Below are 19,187 nucleotides of genomic sequence, written 5' to 3' on the forward strand. Positions count from 1 at the left end.
TATATGTACATTCATCTTCAATTGCCCATTAGTTAGGTGAACTGCTTAAAAAATAATAATAAGCCAAACATTGACTTCAGGTGGTCACCATTTTAGAACCTCAAAATGTAATGTCCAATGTGATGTTGATGTCACATTAGGCATTATATTTCAAGGAACTCAAAATGGTGGCTACCTGTCTCCAACTGTCTGGAACTAATCTCCCTCTTAGCTTAATTTTAAAGTGCTACTGCTGGGATGTGGTAAGCTATTGGCTGGACTGGGAAAGTGTGTATTTAAGAAATTTATACCCTGCATTTCACCAAATGTCTCAAAACAGTTTTCCAGGAGCAGGGAAGTGTTGTTCACAGCAACTGCTACACTTTTCTAAGGAGAAACCATGGCACGTGCTAGCAAAGCATCAATTTATTTTACCAGTAAACAGGATTGTGTTGAATAAGGAGTCATTTGTGCAATCTTATCTTTTTTCCTCCTTAGCTTCTGGAAAACATTTCCTGCAGTTTTCTGACATCATTTCTCTTTCAACCCTAATATGCTGGGCGTGCCTCAGAGGTGACATGGATGGAACAGTGTGGTATTTTAATCCATTCAAAAACGACTGTGTTTGTTTGCAGTAGGATGAGCCAGAGCTTACTCTGAAGCACAATCAACCATCAATCACTTTAAAACATTAACTGCACTGGCATCGTGAAAGATAAACATCCTACCAAGCCAAGTGTAATCCTAGAAGTCCTCCGATGAACAACTAACTTCTCACATATATTGCACTATTAATAACAGGATGCAATGTGGGAGTTATGAATCTGCATTCACGATGCTTAAAGGGAGCTAATTCCATCAGAAACTCTGGAGAGCTACGTGAACTGACTTAGTGAACTACGTGACTGACTTAGTATGTTCAACATGTTGATGCAACATGTTGCTCTTTAGAAGAAAGCAGCCAGTCAGGATGAACTCCACAACTGCTGACTGCCACCAAAAGTCTCCTGACAATTTATGTACAGTGGTACCTCGGTTTATGAACTTAATCCGTTCTGGAAGTCTGTTCTTAAACCGAAACCATTCTTAAACCAAGGCGTGCTTTCCGTAATGAGGCCTCCGGCCACCGCTGCCCTTCCACCATTCGGCTTCTGTTCTTAGACCGTGGTAAAGTTCGCAAACTGGGACACTACTTCCAGTTTTGCAGAGTTCATAAACCAAATAGTTTGTAAACTGTCTATTCTTAAACTGAGGTACCAATGTAGACTGAGTGAAGTGGAACTCTAATAATGAATAAGGAGTTTTAGCATTATAAGGTCAACAATAAGATTCACGCTGTATCAGACCATACGTGTACCTAATCTCTCCCCCTACCCTCCCTTTTCTATTTAGCAAAAGCATGCAGATCTTGGGTCCCAGCAGTCTCTCAGACCTGAGCCTTTTAGTGATACATCTCATAGTAGAAATCCTTTTAATAATACCATAATTGGCATTTTTGGGATTGACTTAAAACCAGGAATGTGTTTTACAAACCAGAAGTCCACATATTTGTATGTTATAATGGAATCCTTATTAGAACAGTTAGCTACCATTGAAATGCAAATCAAAATTAACACTGCTTGACTATAAATTATTGTCAGAATGGACCAATATTGTTTCTTAATACACCACATTACAACTGAAAATCTAATTGAGCTTTGAAATTTAGGATGATTAAACAAAGAGGGCTCATGTTAATGAATACATAAAGAATAACCTAATAACCTTGCTATTCAAGTTTTCACACACTTGGTTTTGGAAAGTAATGCATTAAAAGACAATGAAAAGCCAGAAGACAATGGCAGTCTGGACTGAAGTCACTGTGAAGCTCAAAAATAATTGAACAGATAAATCATCAGAAGAGAATATTAGTCACAGTTCCTCCTACTGAATCTCCTTTTCTTTTTAACTTTAAAGACCCTTCTGTTATATTAAAGTACTGTTGAAAATGAATTATAGGGGTTTTGCTGTTGGGTGTGCAATCCATTTTTTCTTGACTATGGTTCCTACAAGTCAAAATTTCAAAGTAGTCATGGCTAAATGTACTTATGAACATTTGTCTCATAGTTTTAGAGCAATGTTTTCATATCAGCATTTTTCAACCACGAGAAATGAAGAAAGCCTTTGAAAGTTAATCCTTGAAAAAAAAAGAATGTATGAAGTTGTACAATGTGCTTATTACACTCCCATTAAACAAAAAAATATGATAATAAGATTCATGCTGAATCAGACCAATGGTCCACCTAGTCTCTCCCAGTACAAATATTTCACATTACTATGACAGTTGTCTCCTCTTCCCCCAGGGTTAAAGACCCAAAGGGCTGAAGCAGAGATCAATATTTACCAGAAATGAAAGCCTATTCTTTTCAGGGATGCTTAATTGTGATTTCTGCATTGGACTAGATGACTCTCAGGGTACCTTCCAACAGTTCTATGAGTATTGTATGCTACAGAAATAAAAGGCTATAAACTCAAAGAGTTTATTTAAGTGTTTCAAGGACCAGGTCTTTATTTATCAGCTTACCTTGCTTAATTGCAAACATATACCAGTACAGCTACCTTATTTGTCCATCTAGCCTTGCAATAGCTCTCTAAGGTCTCCAGGGGCTTTTCCCATCACCTGGCACCTCCTCCTTCTCTGGTTTTTAACTTAGGGCTTCCTGCATGCCAAGCATTTGCTCTAAGCCCTTATATTTCTTTTCTTTTCTTATCAGGCAGCGGAGAACAACAGACCCTCCAAGTGTCCCTATTTTCTAGGGACATCCCTGATTTAGAGAAGCTGTCCTGGATTCCAATTTGATCCTGAAATGTCCCATTTTTCCTTAGGATGGCCCTATTTTCATTGGACAAATGTTGGAGGGTATGGAGTTATCTGATGCCTGAGCCGTCTGAAGGCAATCCTGTACAGGGAAGTTTCTTTTAACGTTTAATGTTTTATTATGTTTTTATATATGTTGGAAGCTGCCCAGAGTGGCTGGGGCAACCAAGTAAGATGTGTGGGGTGTAAATAGTAAAATTATCACTATGGAATGGGACGTCCCTATTTTCATTGGAGAAATGTTGGAGGGTATGGAACAGCAACCTTGTGTTAGGCCCTAGATTGTCTAGGCTTTGCTGTGCCCCGGTGCCACAGAGCCTTAACTCCTGAGTAAATCAAATTATTCTAAATCATTCAACATGACATCAAATCATGCTACCAAACTGAATCATTTACTCTGGGGACTTCTGTGCGGAATGAGGAAGAGAGAACAGTTGCCTGCCTAATGCTACCTAATGAACTGACAAACAGAGGCTATATATGAATCAGATAGACTTTGTGGCTCACAGCTCACTCTTGGCTACTACACTGTAAACACACACGAAGGAAGTTAAGAAATTTTAAGGATAAAAATTCATGAACAGTATACGAGGGCCTGTTTTCTTCATTTCATGAATTTCTTATCTCTTCAGGCATCTTCAATTATTCATTCTCTATTGCTACAGTATGTTTGAAACGCCATCCTTTTGTACTTGTCCTTCCTCTCCTTTTATCTCTTTTAGGATGTGATTGGTTGAGTGTCAGGGTGGCAGCAGGGGTGAGATGGGGAAGGATTATAGATATAAGTTGCACCGCTAGATAAAATGCATAAACATAAGCTAAGCGGTTTAGGTCTATGTGCCTTAATTTAAAAAAAATGGTTTAATTATATCAGACTATGGAATCTAAATTTCAATATGAGTAATTTTCCAATATTCAATTATGCTACACAATCGGTGTGTGTTGGCCCAGTTCACATTCCGGTGATTATTTAGCTTTCTTAAGTCACCTATTTAAAAAAGTGAAACAAGTGTCAACTAATATAAGACACACACGAAAAGGGCTGTAGGGGGAAATTCCCTTGGGATTTATCTGCTGGCCATCTTACCTTGCTCAATGTTTAAGCTAAGACTGTGAATCTAAAATAATAAATTCATGTCATCATATCTTCAGATCCTCATAAAAACTCTTAAAAACTTGTGCTAGAGGGATATTCCCTATTAGTGCAAAGCCTATTAAAGTAATAACTAACAGCTGCAACCCAGTCCATGGATTTGAATGGAACCTCTATAAAATAAAGATATAATTTAGACGTTCATAATTTAGATGTTGATAGACTGTCATCCTATGCGCACTCAGAAGTAAATACCACTAAGTTCAAGGAGACTTATTCCCAAGTAAGGGTACATAAGATATGGCATGAGGAGTTTTTCAGTGGTTTAAGTTGAAATACTTTACTGTGGTTGTCAATTTATTTTTATATTCTCTATATTTGATGAAGGAATTGAGAGGATGCTCATCAAATTTGCTGATCAAACCAAACTGGGATGGGTAGCCAATGCTGCTGAAGACAGAATTGGGATTTCAGATGACCTTGACAGATTGGAGAACTGGACCCAAACTAAAATAAAAAATAAAATAAAATGAATTTCATTAGGGACAAATGTTAGGTTCTACACTTTGGCAGGCATTCTAATACCTAAGATGGGGCACTTGAATTGCCAGAAGTATATACTTGAAAAGGATCTAGAGGTCTTATTGGCTTCAAGCTTAAGATGAGCCCGCAGTGTGATGCAGCAGCAATTTTTTTTATCCTATTCTAGGCTGCATCAACAGAAGTACAGTGTCCTGATCAAGCGAAGTAATAGTTCCACTCTATTCTGTCTTAGTCAGAGCACATCTGGAGTACTGTGTCCAGTTCTGCGCACCATAATTTAAGAAGGATATTGACACGCTGGAATGTGTGCAGAGGAAAGTAATCAAGATGATAAAGGGTTTGGAAACCAAGCCTTATGAGGAACAGTTGAGGGAGTTGGGTATGAGAAGAGATAGGATAGCCCTTTAGATATTAGAAGATGGCTGTCACATGGTGCAAGCTGGTTTTCTCCTGCTCCAGAGGGTAGGACTCTATCCAATGGATCAGAAAGAACGTTCTGACAGTAAGAGCTGTTCAACAATGGAATGGACTCCCAAGAGAGGTGGTGGACTCTCCCTCCCTGGAGGTTTTAAAGCAGAGGCTAGATGGCCATCTGTCATGGATGCTTTAGCTGAGATTCCTTCATTGGATTAGATAACCCTCAGGATCCCTTCCAACACTACAATTCTATGATTCTATGACACTAGTCTGTGTATGCTATTATACTGTGAAATTTATACGATATTATGCTGTCGTTATGATTATTATCTGATAAATAAAACCAGAAATATATTGAGCAGGGGGCGGGAAATCAATCTCCATACATAGAGCTGTGTGCTGGAGTGCATTCAATTGCTGGCGTAAGCTAGAAAGTTGCATTAGTTCTTCTTCAGATGATTAAGCTAAAGCACACCCACAATACATTTCACACTTTCTGGGATAGTCCCAATATAGGGAAACATTAATTATATAGATAGAGCTGAATTCCATTCCAGTTAGAAGCAACAGCCTTGGCCAAGACAGAGATTTTGTTTTCGTTTTTTTAAATTCAGAAAGTAGGCTTAAGTGCTAGGAAGAACACACAGCCTATACTGAACGAGAAAGCAAGGGACAAGTTAAAATTGCAATGCACTGTTGAGGAACAAGGTAAGGCTAACTCTGAGCATGTTAGCATTGTTCTAATACCTACAAAGCTGTCTAGTAGTGTTTTAGAAGATGAATCTTTAGTCCCTGCGTTTTAATTTAATTTCTTTTTTTCTTTACAGAATGTTAAGGTCACCTACAGAGACTTCATTACCACTAGGCATCAATTGCTGGAATGTAGAGTTTAAATGTAGAGGGACGCGGGTGGCGCTGTGGGTTAAACCACAGAGCCTAGGACTTGCCAATCAGAAGGTCGGCGGTTCGAATCCCCACAATGGGGTGAGCTGCCGTTGCTCGGTCCCTGCTCCTGCCAACCTAGCAGTTCGAAAGCACCTCAAAGTGCAAGTAGATAAATAGGTTCCGCTCCGGTGGGAAGGTAAACAGCGTTTCCGTGCGCTGCTCTGGTTCTCCAGGAGCAGCTTAGTCATACTGGCCACATGACCTGGAAGCTGTACACTGGCTCCCTCGGCAATAAAGCGACATGAGCGCCGCAACCCCAGAGTCGGTCACGACTGGACCTAATGGTCAGGTGTCCCTTTACCTTTACCTAGAGTTTAAAAGGGCCTTAATTTAGAAACAATTACTAGCTTAGGTGTCCTCCAAATACTACAGCTACCTTTTACCTTACCACAACTACATATATAATATCTTTCAAGTGACAAAAACTTGGATCATATTAATGTTTGCTGATTTCTATGTTTAAATAGCATAGCATTGGAAAGGGTACGTCCATCAATTCAATAAGAAAGTATCCCACTTCCATTTTAAGGTCATTCAGGATTCAGTCTAAGCCTTATACCTTTGTCTAGTGTTGCACAGAAGAGTAAAACTGACCCATCTGATCTAACAAACAAGGAAGTGATCTCAAGAGTGGCTTTTGCCACACTGTGCAAATACAGCCTCAGTATGTTACTATGCAAGGAACATTCATTCCACACAGTAGTAAAAAGACCAGCTCCACAGATTTCAATGATTCAACTCTAACTAGCATCTCCTTGGAAGGTGGCCGCAAGAGTTGTTTTGATTAAGTAAGGATTAAATACAGCACGCAATTAAAGCATACAAGACATTTGCTGCACACCAGCATTATTTCTGTCCCATGTTTCTTCTCCCTAAAGAATGAATAAATCTCAGAAGAAATTTTTGTACTACATGAATTAACATTTATTTGGATAGCCAAATAATTATTTGGATAACTATTATTTGGATAACTGGCTCTGAATAACACATTAATTTAATTCTCTCAAGGATAAAGTAAGGCACATGACGTGCTATGTATATATTCCCAGAATCTCAGGACATCTGTTAGACATATCTGGCATAATTAAAATCTTACTTATTTAAGAGAGGGTACTGCTAAGCAACTTTCACAATTAATATATGGAATGTATATGGCACATGGAGAGATTACTTTCACGAGTTCCAACACTACATTTATAAAAAGTAGGATTTTCTTTGCCGATCACTATGACTTCCAAGGCCATTTTTCTCTTTAAAGCACAAAGTTGGCAACAGCTGAAGTTGGTTCAGGATTTCCAGTATTGTAAACCTAACCATTAAAGGTGAAAATGCATTATCCTTTTGGTACTCATTTCCAGATTTTCACAATGACTATTACATTCACCGTTAAACTCAGCGTAGCATGCATGCTTCAGTTAGACAAGCGCACAAGAACTCTTAATTAAACGGTTTCATTTTTGCCACAAAAGGAGCTAGATTGTAATGGCATCTTTTGTCCACTGGTTAATGAAGTATGAAATATTGTTTAAATAATTAGCAACACTGCTGGGAGAGAATGCAAGTAATTAGCATAGCTTGACACCCAAAGCTGCTCCTCAAGAGGCACCAGTTGCTATGTGGTTAGGATGTGGGAGACACAGTTTTTGGCAATTTCTGAAGACAAACGCACTATTTAAATGTGTGGGGTGGTTTAAAGGGGATTGATTACATTTTCAGAAACTTACTCCACACTACACAACAGCATTTTTTTTACTCAGAAGTAGTTTGTCATGCATGCAACAGGGTTTACTGTAATAACTAAATTCAAGATTGCAATCACAAACTATCACATGGGGTTTTTTTCCATTAGTTGCTGCTACATTAACACTTGCATTTTCTTAAGTAATAACTGTAAGCGAAACCAACCCTTGCAGTCAATATATATATAAAAATACTGTTGAAAATGACTTCTAAATTGGCTTAAAATTAAAATAATGGTACTTTCTACTTTAATGTCACCCCAACAAGGCATAAACAAACACAACATCATTTGATAACTTGTACATAGGTAGCCATCTCTAAACAGCACACAGAAGGCAATTTCTAGAGGGGTAGCCATGTTAAGATCAAGCTTAAACGAAACGTTATTCACAAAATGAACAATTGCTTGCATGGCTTTTAAAAATACATAGCGGGAATGGGGCCCCTGATGGGAATCAGAATCCTAGTTGTGGTTTGGGGCTCAATTTCCACCTCCTGCGATCCTAACCTGAATTGACCTCTCTATGTCTGCTATTTGCATGGGGTTGGGTTGGGTTGGGTTGGGGAGATTTCTACTCATTCTACCAATGGAAACTACTATTCCAATGAAAGTATGATTCCTCTATCTATATAAGGCCCACAGCAGGAGATGAAGGTTTCAACACCACACCCCTCTTAACAACAACAAAATCCACAAAAGATTGAGCTATAATACATCTGATAGCCTTCAACATGCTACAAGTCTCCATAACATAAAAGATAATTGTTATAAGAGAAGCCATGAGTACTCATACTCATGATGTTGCTAAGGCAACTTTAAGATCATGTCACATCATTGTATTTTCAATATTATTTTAGGCGGTATTTTAACACTAACTATGGTTAGAATGGAACTATTAATGTATAATCCAGAAAGCAACGGTCACAGGTGCATTCTGAAACGAGTGGCAGACATATTCTGAATTACACCAGTAAATATTTAAGATGCTATTGTTAAAAATGTGCTGTTACTTCTTTTAAAAACAAAATGTTCAAAATGAAATATGTACAGAGAGATATGGGCTGGTATGTCTAATATGTCTGTCTGATCCAGTAGGTCCAGAACACATGGTGGAAAGGCCATGGAATTCTGCGCATGAAATAAATGGGATCATTTAAGGCAGCGGTTCTCAACCTGTGGGTCCCCAGATGTTGTTGGACTACAACTCCCATCATCCCTGAGCTCTGGCCTTGCTAGACAGGGGTGATGGGAGCTGTAGTTCAACAACATCTGGGGACCCACAGGTTGAGAAAGCCTGATTTAAGGGGTTATGGGTAGGTTGCGCAGCTTTGAATTGAAATGGCGGTCCTACTTCAATATTACCTTCTCTTCAACTTGACTATATTTATTCAAATGCATTTAATCTCTCTCTCTGTCCATAAAAGGATGACTAGAGTCGCTAGCAAAAAACAATGAAACACACCAAGATCAATACGCAATGTACCAAAACTTCACCCAGCCATAAAAGTAGCACAATGGAGTAGCTTCAAACACAGGCAATAAAAGATCAAAGTAGCGAGAACTATGCAGCTGTTCCCATTGAGTTTGCACAGAACAAGCCATAGGACTACACGGAAGCAAGTCCTGCTATTCTCGAAAGCGGGTAAGGGAACCTTTGGGCCTCTAAATGTCGCTCGTGTACAACTCTAATCACCCTTGAGACCATCAGCAATTGTGGTGTGAGGCTGATGGGTGTTGGAGCCCAACACCACCTTGAGGGCTACAGAATTCCCATCTTTACTCTAAAGGTTAAGTGTGGAAGGCATCTTCTAAAAGAAAACAAACAATAACTTTGCAGTTCAAAGCAAGCGGAGATTAAACAAGTGCACATACACATTTTGCAAATATGTATTAAAACAGCTTTCCTCTCCCAAGGAAATTTTCACGACATCACATTTTTAATGTGATGCAGCAGGTGACTTCTTGGTAAAATTGCTATATTAGCAAAAAATGAAGCAATATTTTTAAGGTAGTATCTTTCAATAAACCCAGTTGTTCGCCAGAAAACCTCTGTTAGACATAAACAGAGTTCCAAAATATAGTACTCTCTCTGCTTTCAACTCATGAGCTGTCTGCTGTAATTTTCTATAAGCAATTTCTCTAAAGGAATCTGTGAAGGGGCTTTTGCTTCTTCCATCTCCTTCCTCTAGTCTACTGCTCTACATCCTTTGTGGCAGCTAAAAGAACATGGCTTACACAAATACGACACACCTCTCTCTCCATAGCTGCTGCTATCTGGGTTCCTTAAATCAGCCCCAAGTTAAATCTGGAGAAACAGAATACTAAGGACATTTTAGAAGAGAGCCCAAAGAATATCAGGCAGCCTGGTCAGGCGATATAAGATGCAATTTGCAGTATAGATGTATAGAGTCCATAAAAATGGTTTTTCAAAAATCGCTTTTATGTGTTATGCATGTGTGACTGAAAGCCGGTCGCACAAATTTGTAAGTCATTTTGTCTGATTAGAAGAATATGTGCCTTCCTTGAAGACAGTACATACAAAAATGCTTTTTTGGGTGTGTAACAGAGAAAAACAATGGGATTAAACACAATTCTTCATTTAGGCTGAAAATTCTAAATAAACTTGCTACAGAATAAGCCACACTGTACACAGTGGGACTTGCTTCCAAGTACACATACACAGGAATTTGCGAAGATCTAACAGTTATTTTAACAATCTTGTGCTCATGGTTGTGATCCTGAGGCTTTGAAGTGTGCACAAAGTTCTGCAAAATCTTGTTCTCTCATGCAACAAATGGAGCTCCTGCAGATCTGGAGCTCTGGGGTGTGCCAAACACACCCCATCATATCCCTGTACACAATCCATGCAGGGAAATTGTTACTGGAAGAAGCTGAGATATATGCATAAATATACTGATTTTTCTGCATAGGCCTAGCCGTTTCCTAATGCAAAACCCAAGTCTATTTCACATTCAAAATCTGCATCCAATTCAAAAATATATATTTTGCACAGTGACTAGTGCCTGCAGGTGTTCGCACACAAGTTTAATATATGAATTGTAAATGACATGCTTGCATATATCAACAACACAACAAACAAGGTGAGAATATATTGTTTCAGGACGCCACACTCGTTAGTGTAAACAAATAAAGCATTAAGATAAAACTAACCTTTAATTTGTCATAGCGTTCACTGAGAGCTGCCACCTGGTGATCACGATGCCTCCCAACCAGTTTACACAAGGCACAGATTAACTGGTCATCAGTCACACAATACATGTTAACTTTCTCGTCCTCGTGCTCCAGACACATTAATCCTCTGATATGAGAGTCGGGAATAGGTTCAATCAAACGGTGGCCAGTAAATGGCTTCTTGTTTGGGTGAGTTGCTTTTAAGCACTCCTCACAGTAGGAAACCTCACACGTTACACAGGTCTTTACTGCTTCCTGAGCAGGATCCTGGTCACAGAACTGGCAGAGAACTTTTTCACTGGAGGACATGCTGTTGCTATCGAAAGCTCGCTCTCGGCGAGTTTCACTTGGAGAATTGGGCCCGCTCACCGAAGCTTTCTGAAACCTGTCGATGATATTCTGCAGCGTGACGTTGCGCTTGAGTCCGTCTAGACCACGTTGATTAAGGGTGATGACATAACGACAAGTAGGGCACTGGAAGGCGGTGATAGATTCCACTGATTCGTTGGTGGCACAGTGGGAGACCAAGATGCGATGCGCACAATTGAAGCAGAGGCTGTGAGCGCAAGGCAGCAGCAGCGGATCCTCAAACAGCTCCAGACAGATAGGGCAGGTCAGTTCCGACTCCAGTGTTTCCATCTTCAGGCAAAGCTCTCCTGTGTCATCAGCAAAATCCAGGGAAGCTGATCAGCTATCTGAAAGCACAACATAAAATTCGATTAGGCGAGACAGAGCAGAGGGGTCAGCCATGGGGGGTTGTCAACTTTCGCCACTTTCCTGACCACCTCTCCAGACTGGAACGCTACAAAACGTTTGGAATCTGCCTATGCACCAGCAATCAAGGTACTTAAAATTCTATTTCCCTTTTGTGCTTCCCTCATCCTCAAGTGGTGTTGTTGTTTTTTTAACTATCCATTCTCTCTCTCTCTCCAGAAGAGACAAAGAGCAAGAGCAGATGTTTGGAATGCATTCATATTAGCATTACTTAAAAACAAACAAACCAGTAACAGTGTTTTAAAATACACACATCCATCACAATGCTGTTGCAAAAGCTTTTCACAGTTACACTATATAACGAGTTACCATGTCTTAATGTGTGTTAACTTTTAAGATCAACAGTGGCAGCAGAGAACATCTGATTTATTCCATAGAACACCCAAATTTCCTTGCTGTTTCTCAACATTAACACAATCTCATTTTGAGGAATCCAGGTTTTATTTACATTTACAATAGAGCACTTGGACATATGCAGTATGTGTGTGTGTGTGTGTGTATATGTATGTATTGTATGTGTCTAACTATATGAAAAGTTATCTGTGATTAAATGAACAGCAAATACATAAATATATACAAATTATAAGAGCACATACAGTGTAAAATACCTCAAAGTCATATGCAGTGAGGTGTGCATATGCATATGCTGTTCAACAGCACAGATCAGAAAAGAAAGAAAAATATTTAGAACAGGAAGTGGTGCTTCAGTGCTACTTGTCAAAAATTTGGTGGGGGTGACACAGTATTTGCTGAATTGAGAATGGATGGAATTAAAACATCCTGTTCTCTCTTTTTGTTTTTATTATAATATGTGAAGGTATCAGGCATTTCTGTTGTTTTAAGCCAAGAAGGTCAAAAGCTGTTCTACTGTACAAATATTCGTGTTAATAGCCTTGGAGCTTAGCTGGAAATGCAGCACACAATTCAACGATGACTTTTTTCCAGCGTGGGATTCAAGAACAGTCAGCAGCTCCCCCCTCCTCCCCTGCCCAAAGAAATCAACCCTAAAAATGACCGAAACTTCATTTTGTTTCCTCTTTCACTAATCATGTTGCATGGAATGATTTTGAAAGAGTCGCTCTACGTGGCGCTCCTTCCCTCAGCTCTTGTCAAGGCCCTATCACTGTTATAAGCAGACAGGTCAGTGAAGCAGAAGCAAAAGCTATGCTTCACACTCACCGAAACGTACCTCTTCACAGTACAATCTATTTAAGCTTTGTTGCTCATAACCGAGGACAGCTTCAGATGGCCCCAGCTGCAGACCCTGCACACTGTAAAGTCGTTGTTCTGTTGTGTTAACTCTCTGCCTCCCCTCTCTTTCACCTCCCCGCCTGCCCCCCAAATTCACATAGAAATCTTGGTTCATTAAGGGTGAATGGAGCCTTATGCTCATTAGCAAGCTTGGGAACCAAATCTCTTTGAACCTTCTGCCATTTCCCCACAATTAAACCAGGGGCTGCAGTTACGACGACAGGAAGGCGATGTATAACCTCAGCCCAAACCATAATAGCACAGAAAAGTTCGACAAATGGAGGTGAAGTTCAAGTCAACCTCTAATTCTTATTCATACTTGCTTTGTGGCGAGGGGAGAAAAACATTTGTCCCACAGAGACTGAGAACAATGTACCATTTGGTTTCACACTTATTTGCCAAAAATCTGTGGAACTTTCAGAACTTGCCAACCCAGTCACAAATAAGAGTTTGCTTGGTCCTCCCCCCCCCCAGCATCTACTATATAATAGGATAACTGAAAATGGATTAGATCACCATTAACACAGTGATTTTGCAGGCACCTCTGGTAATGGAAGAGGAAGGGTGACAGTTTTTGCTGATTCAAGCCCCATGTATCCCCAGTGGAAGTTGGCACTGGAGGTTGCAGGGGGAATGGACAAAAATGGCCTCTCTTCTATCCATCCGTTGGATCAAAAAACCTTCCTTCCATAAGTGCAAGGCCACCAATTGGATTCCACCACCAACACGGTATGTAGTAGGGTAAACATTGTTCTCAGTTGCCTAAAAGGAGTCCATGGCATGATGTCCCCTCTCAGCAACCAATATATTTGTAAATTGTTTGAAGTTTGGTGTGATAAGAGATCACCAAACGCTGCCAACAAAGCCTTCAAAGGTACACAAGAATAGAAAGCAATGTTCACCTGGCTCTTCCCTAAGGTAGGATCACACTTTTGGTTTCTGCTGAGAAACTGCCACTATCCATTTGCTTTACAGACAAATACTGAGGGCAAAGGACACAGCACCACATTCATGGGCTTTTTTCCTTCTTAAAAGGTGCATTTTTGTGATAGAAAGAAGTTCTTACAGGAAGTCAAGACAAATTTCGGTTGACACTCCATTAAAGAAAATAGCATTACACATTATTCTGAGCCGGTGATTTTAAAACTCCGGTTCAGACTAGGATGTTTGGTGTGCAAAAACCAGCAGAAACAACAATCTACAAATACAACCAGGGTTAAGGATCCGTGTCTTAAGACACACATGCCAAGAACGAATCTTTATCTAATCCCTTTACCCATTTTGGTTAAAGACAAAACATGTATGGAATTCAGAAAATAACTGAAAGACAGGAACGACCAATAGGAACAACCTCATTATCAGTAGGTAACATCATCAGGCAGATGCCAAGGCCCTGTCAGCCCCCCCCCCCCGATGACTTAGAATGTCTACAATTAAATTATTTCCCACAATGCCATGGGACAATGGAAACATTGTGGAAAATGGTAAATGGCGGCTTCAAGTCACTTGGTGCTTACTTCAGTACTTCTGCTGGTTTCCCTATCTACCAGATAAACCAGCTGGGTCTATCAACATAGCAGAGGGCCACTGACAGCAACACAGAGAAGTCTCCCTTGCTAGGAGAGGATCTGTAATTACATATTGCCTCGTGGCATCAAGTAACAGAAGGTTTTCATGATTTCATTCCCAGCTTAGTGCACTTAATGTGCACCATTTATCGGAATAGCACTGCTGATATAGCTCAGTATGAGACTTAATATCAGGGTTGCGGGGCTTGAGCCCCACATTGGGCAAAAAGATTCCTGCATTGCAGAGGGTTGGACTAGATAGATATATCCTCATGGTCCCATCCAACTCTACAATTCTATGATTATGCTTTTATGACTTAAGAAATTAGTAGCACAGTGGGTGGCGCTGAGGTCTAAACCACTGAGCCTAGGACTTGCCAATCGGAAGGTCCATGGTTCGAATCCCCACGAACGGGGTGAGCTCCTGTTGCTCGGTCCCAGCTCCTACCAACCAAATGTCAATCCTTCCATTATCACTACCCATGGGTGGGGACTGCTAAATACCAGTCAATTTTTCAACATATTTTAGATGAAGTCATTCAAAGAATGTAATGAGTAAACCAGTGTGAAGAGGAACTAAGAAAACCATGGAACAGTACTGTATTTAGCAGAATGAACCCAAGTCAAAAGATACAGATCAAACGGGAAAACTAACTGAAATCAAGCGCTACCTTGTTCAAGCATAAAATGCATTTTTAAGCATTTTTCCCCACTAAAGCCCAGTGATCTCTAACTTCAAGCCGTTGACTACTAGCAGACAAAAAATAACCACCATGGCATATTCTGTACCTGGGCCGTTGAACATATTTGACCAGGAATATTTAAGGCACAAACTACACTGAATGTAGCTCCTATTCAATTCACTAGGCCATGTGTGGGAGATATCAGTGTATAGAACCATAGAAGTAGTCTAGTCAAGGAATTTAAGTAAGAAAGTCTGTGTCTCTTACTTAAGACTCTGAGAGGCATAGTAGTTGGATGTCATTTCAATCAGCTCCTTCTTTCTCACTAAATCCTATATTTTTTCTGTTGGAAAAAGGTTATGAACAAATAATATATTCAAGAAATATTTATATTTGATCTCAAAATTTAATACCGCTATATTAAAGTATGCTTATTTTATACCTCAAAAACTAAAAGATAAAAATAGTATTATAGGATTCAGTTGCAAAATACAGAACTATGTTTTTCATCAGCTAGTATATGGACATCACATACAATGTTAAAGCCTAGCTATTAAGTATTCCTTGCTTCTGTTGGATGGGTGATGTCAAGCAATTGGTCTGCCTAGAGGTGTGGGGAAAAGGCGGGGGAAATGAATTAATGAGAGATACGCTGATTAAATAAATTTCTAGGTCAATTGGATCACTAACACTGGGACCCCTATCACAACTGAAGTCAAAAAGCTCAAGCAAACATACAGCACCGAAATTACTCCAGGTCCTAGTCTTACTGATACATTGGCCAGCATGACTGACTTAGAAGAAAAAAGATACAATGATGTTAAACACCAAAACATAGTGCTGTTTGTCAGTGTTTACATTATGACCACGTGTGAGGTCTGGGGCAATTGCTCTCCCCTAAAAAAAGGACCTTGTGTCCAAATAAATACTTTTCAGATTGCAGCTGTGGTTAGACAGACAGACAGACAGACAGACAGACAGACAGACAGAAAGACATTTATTTCATAAAATTTATATATATTATAGAGGCATGGTTCATCAATTACAAAAACAATAACAGAAAACAACAACAAAGCATTAAAAAAGAATCCATAAATTTTACAACTAGCCCTTCTCTTTCTAAAGCATTGATCCATCTAGCCCAGCCATGTCTACTTTGAATGGCACAATTCTCTTTCTCATCACCTGCCGCTTGGTTGCTGAGACATATCTAATGCTGGGATCATAGATTAGAAACTACTTACTCAGAACTCAGATATTACAAAATCTGCATGGCAATGGGGAGACTCTGTTTAAAATTTTATTTTTAACTCAAATGCCTCCTGACATGAACAAGCATCCATATAAACTATTGAACATATATCACATGTTTGAAGACATATACATGAAATAAAACATTAGGGCAGCGCTGCAAAGCATGCCAAGGCACCAGAAATAATCACAAGTAATGTTTATGGACAAGTTTGCTAACCATAAAGTTGAACAGTATAGCCTACGACAGGTCTACATTTAAAACCTCTTCAAAGAAATATACCAACCAGTATACACACCAGCGGATTTAGGCCCTACCTGTTTTTGCTGAAACATTGCTGTTAAATGATCACGCAGATCCCCCGCTCAGTAGATTGTAAAAAGCCAAAGAGGCCTGTGGAAGCCTCTGCTAAGCTACATGAATCCTGGACCTTTAGTGCGGCAACAGTGTACTTTGTGAGACAGCTGATACTGAAAGCACAACAGGAAAATCTACCCTACAATTCCAGGAAAGCCAGCTCCACCTAATCACCTCCGCCAGAGTTTAAGGACTAGAAAATGCCTCCGCAATTGGGTTGCCTTTTGTCACTGACACTAAAGCAAACTTTATCCTTTCTCTTTCAGCATTCAGCAGTTTGGAGTGAGAAAGCAGTGAGGATCAGATTCTCTCACAGTACGTCCATGTAACCCACCCCGACAATGATGGCTTGTAATAAGGGCATTGGGCTTTGCAGCCACATTATTTGAACAAGTGGAAGCTCAGCCTGCTGTGTAATTAATCCAGGGCTGAATAATGGATTTCAGTTCCCATGCCTGTAAGGGGAGACTGACCTGAACCAGCAAAACCTGTCATGCCACCAAGAGTTCAAAACTCGATTACTTTCTCATGGAAGATTGAGGCCTACTGGACAAATATCACACGGTCCAGTATTTGACTATTATATTTCTGCTAGTGTATATCTGAAACATTCCTTGTGCAAGTTCATCAGCCAAATGGCACCACAGTAATAAACTGTTAATATTAAAAAATAGACTTCTTTTCTCAGTGGTGCCGTTTAGGAAAGATGGAAGACTACATCTGACTCTCTCTTGAAAGCACTATAGTAAAGCAGAATATTCTTAAAATTATATTACCCTATTTTTTGCATTTAATTTTGATTATATCCAGGAGTGGGCCTCTGAACTTTGCTGTGATCACACACACACACACCAGTGAAACAGTGTCCCTTCATTTACAAAAAGGAATGGCTAACCTGTGATCCTTCAAATATTGCCAAACTACAATCATCATCCTTGACCACTGGCCATGTTTTCTGAGGGGAGTTAGAATTCAACAACATATGAAGGACCACAGATTCCTTATCTCTAATATATGACAATTGGGTGTATGGGGTGTTATGGGAGGGGAACACATCGTGCTCCTTCTGGCATAGTTTGTCCACCTTTGGTCCCCAACCCTGCACTCGGCTCTTATCTGTGGTTCCTAGAAGCTGTCGGCATGCAACACAGCCCGAGAACAGCTTCCACTGGCCAACTAAACCAGGTGAAGTAGCTGATCAGTCTCAGAGTCCTGCATATGAGCAAGACCAATAGTGGGCCCAACAGTCAAGAAGGTGGTTAGAAGAAGCAGAGTTTGGATTTGATATCCCGCCTTTCACTCCCTTTTAAGGAGTCTCAAAGCGGCTAACATTCTCTTTTCCCTTCCTCCCCCACAACAAACACTCTGTGAGGTGAGTGGGGCTGAGAGACTTCAGAGAAGTGTGACTGGCCCAAGGTCACCCAGCAGCTGCATGTGGAGGAGCGGAGACTCAAACCTGGTTCTCCAGATTACGAGACTACCGCTCTTAACCACTACACCACACTGGTAACACTGGTTACTGTGACGAGCAGGTGGGGCTTGTCCATCTGGAAAGGTAGCCCATCCAAGAGAAGGAAAACTCTGATCCTATACCTTCACTGCCTTGTGGGACATCTCTGGGAGAAGAAAAGCCTAAGAAGCAAACCCTACAAAAATCCAGAGTGGAATCCTTAAGACAGTTGGATGGCATCTTTTACACCTCCTTCTGGCAATTCCTGTAGTCAAACTCTGCTTTCCTTTGGAGGCCAAGAGGGCTTTTTTGTCATCTGGGTAGCCCAGGACCTCCACACACACTGCCCAGGCTTGTGCCCCAAGGAGATCTCTTCAGTGCTGCTAATGCAGTGGTTTAACTTCACCCCCAGAGGCACACTCCATTGTCTCTCGAAACAGATGGATACCAACAACGATATATGACATAGCCTTGACAGTCGAAGAACTACATGAAAATGTCCCTATATATTTTCTTGCGTATCTTCCTGAGCATTATAATACAGACCAGACGGCTTTCAATGGATGTGTTAAAAGATTCATGTGAAAGTAGAAGCAGCAGGAATGAATTGCTTCCTTGTGTTCCACTTTTCATGTTTCAATGTCTCCTTTTTAAATTGTTGTCACAAAATTAAAAATGCATTAAATGCTTGGAAGAATGGATCCAAAGCAATGTTCCATTTGCTCTTCATTCCAGCAACAAGCTTGCATTTCATTTGTGTTACGGAGTAATTGAATTTCCTTCATTATTTCCTCTCTTATGAGAAAGGCCGGAATAGTGTGACATTGAGACTGCTACAGTTCTCCAGGCTAGATCTCAGCATAGATGCACAATTAAAAAATAGCCGGTTAAATGAAGTAATGAAAATAGAAACAAATAGGGGACAATCAGCAGTAACCAAAACTGCCTGGGTAATAGTAAGAATTGAGACTTAGTCCACCGTTTTCATTCACATTGCATGCACATATAAGGAGTGCAATGTGAGAGCCAATTTCTCATAGTGCAATCCCATGCCGCTACGAGGAATATGTGAATTAAACAATAAT

At 40.1% G+C, this 19,187-nt stretch overlaps 1 protein-coding gene across 5 annotated transcripts in view; it reads right to left on the reverse strand.

The window, feature by feature from the left end:
• MID1 (midline 1) overlaps nt 1–19,187 on the reverse strand; it is a 267,098-nt gene that overhangs the window by 56,064 nt on the left and 191,847 nt on the right. For 4 of the 5 annotated variants that reach the window (XM_083612131.1, XM_083612132.1, XM_083612130.1 and 1 more), the window contains one exon: nt 10,747–11,462. In XM_083612131.1, coding sequence (XP_083468257.1) covers nt 10,747–11,406 — 660 coding nt within the window. In that variant the 5' untranslated portion in view covers nt 11,407–11,462. Of the gene's footprint in view, nt 1–10,746; nt 11,463–16,612; nt 16,757–19,187 lie in introns of those variants that run through there. The other variant, XM_083612133.1, reaches the window with a different exon arrangement.

Source organism: Podarcis filfolensis, assembly GCF_964270895.1.
Source record: "Podarcis filfolensis genome assembly, chromosome: 4".
NCBI classification, from domain to species: Eukaryota; Metazoa; Chordata; class Lepidosauria; order Squamata; family Lacertidae; genus Podarcis; species Podarcis filfolensis.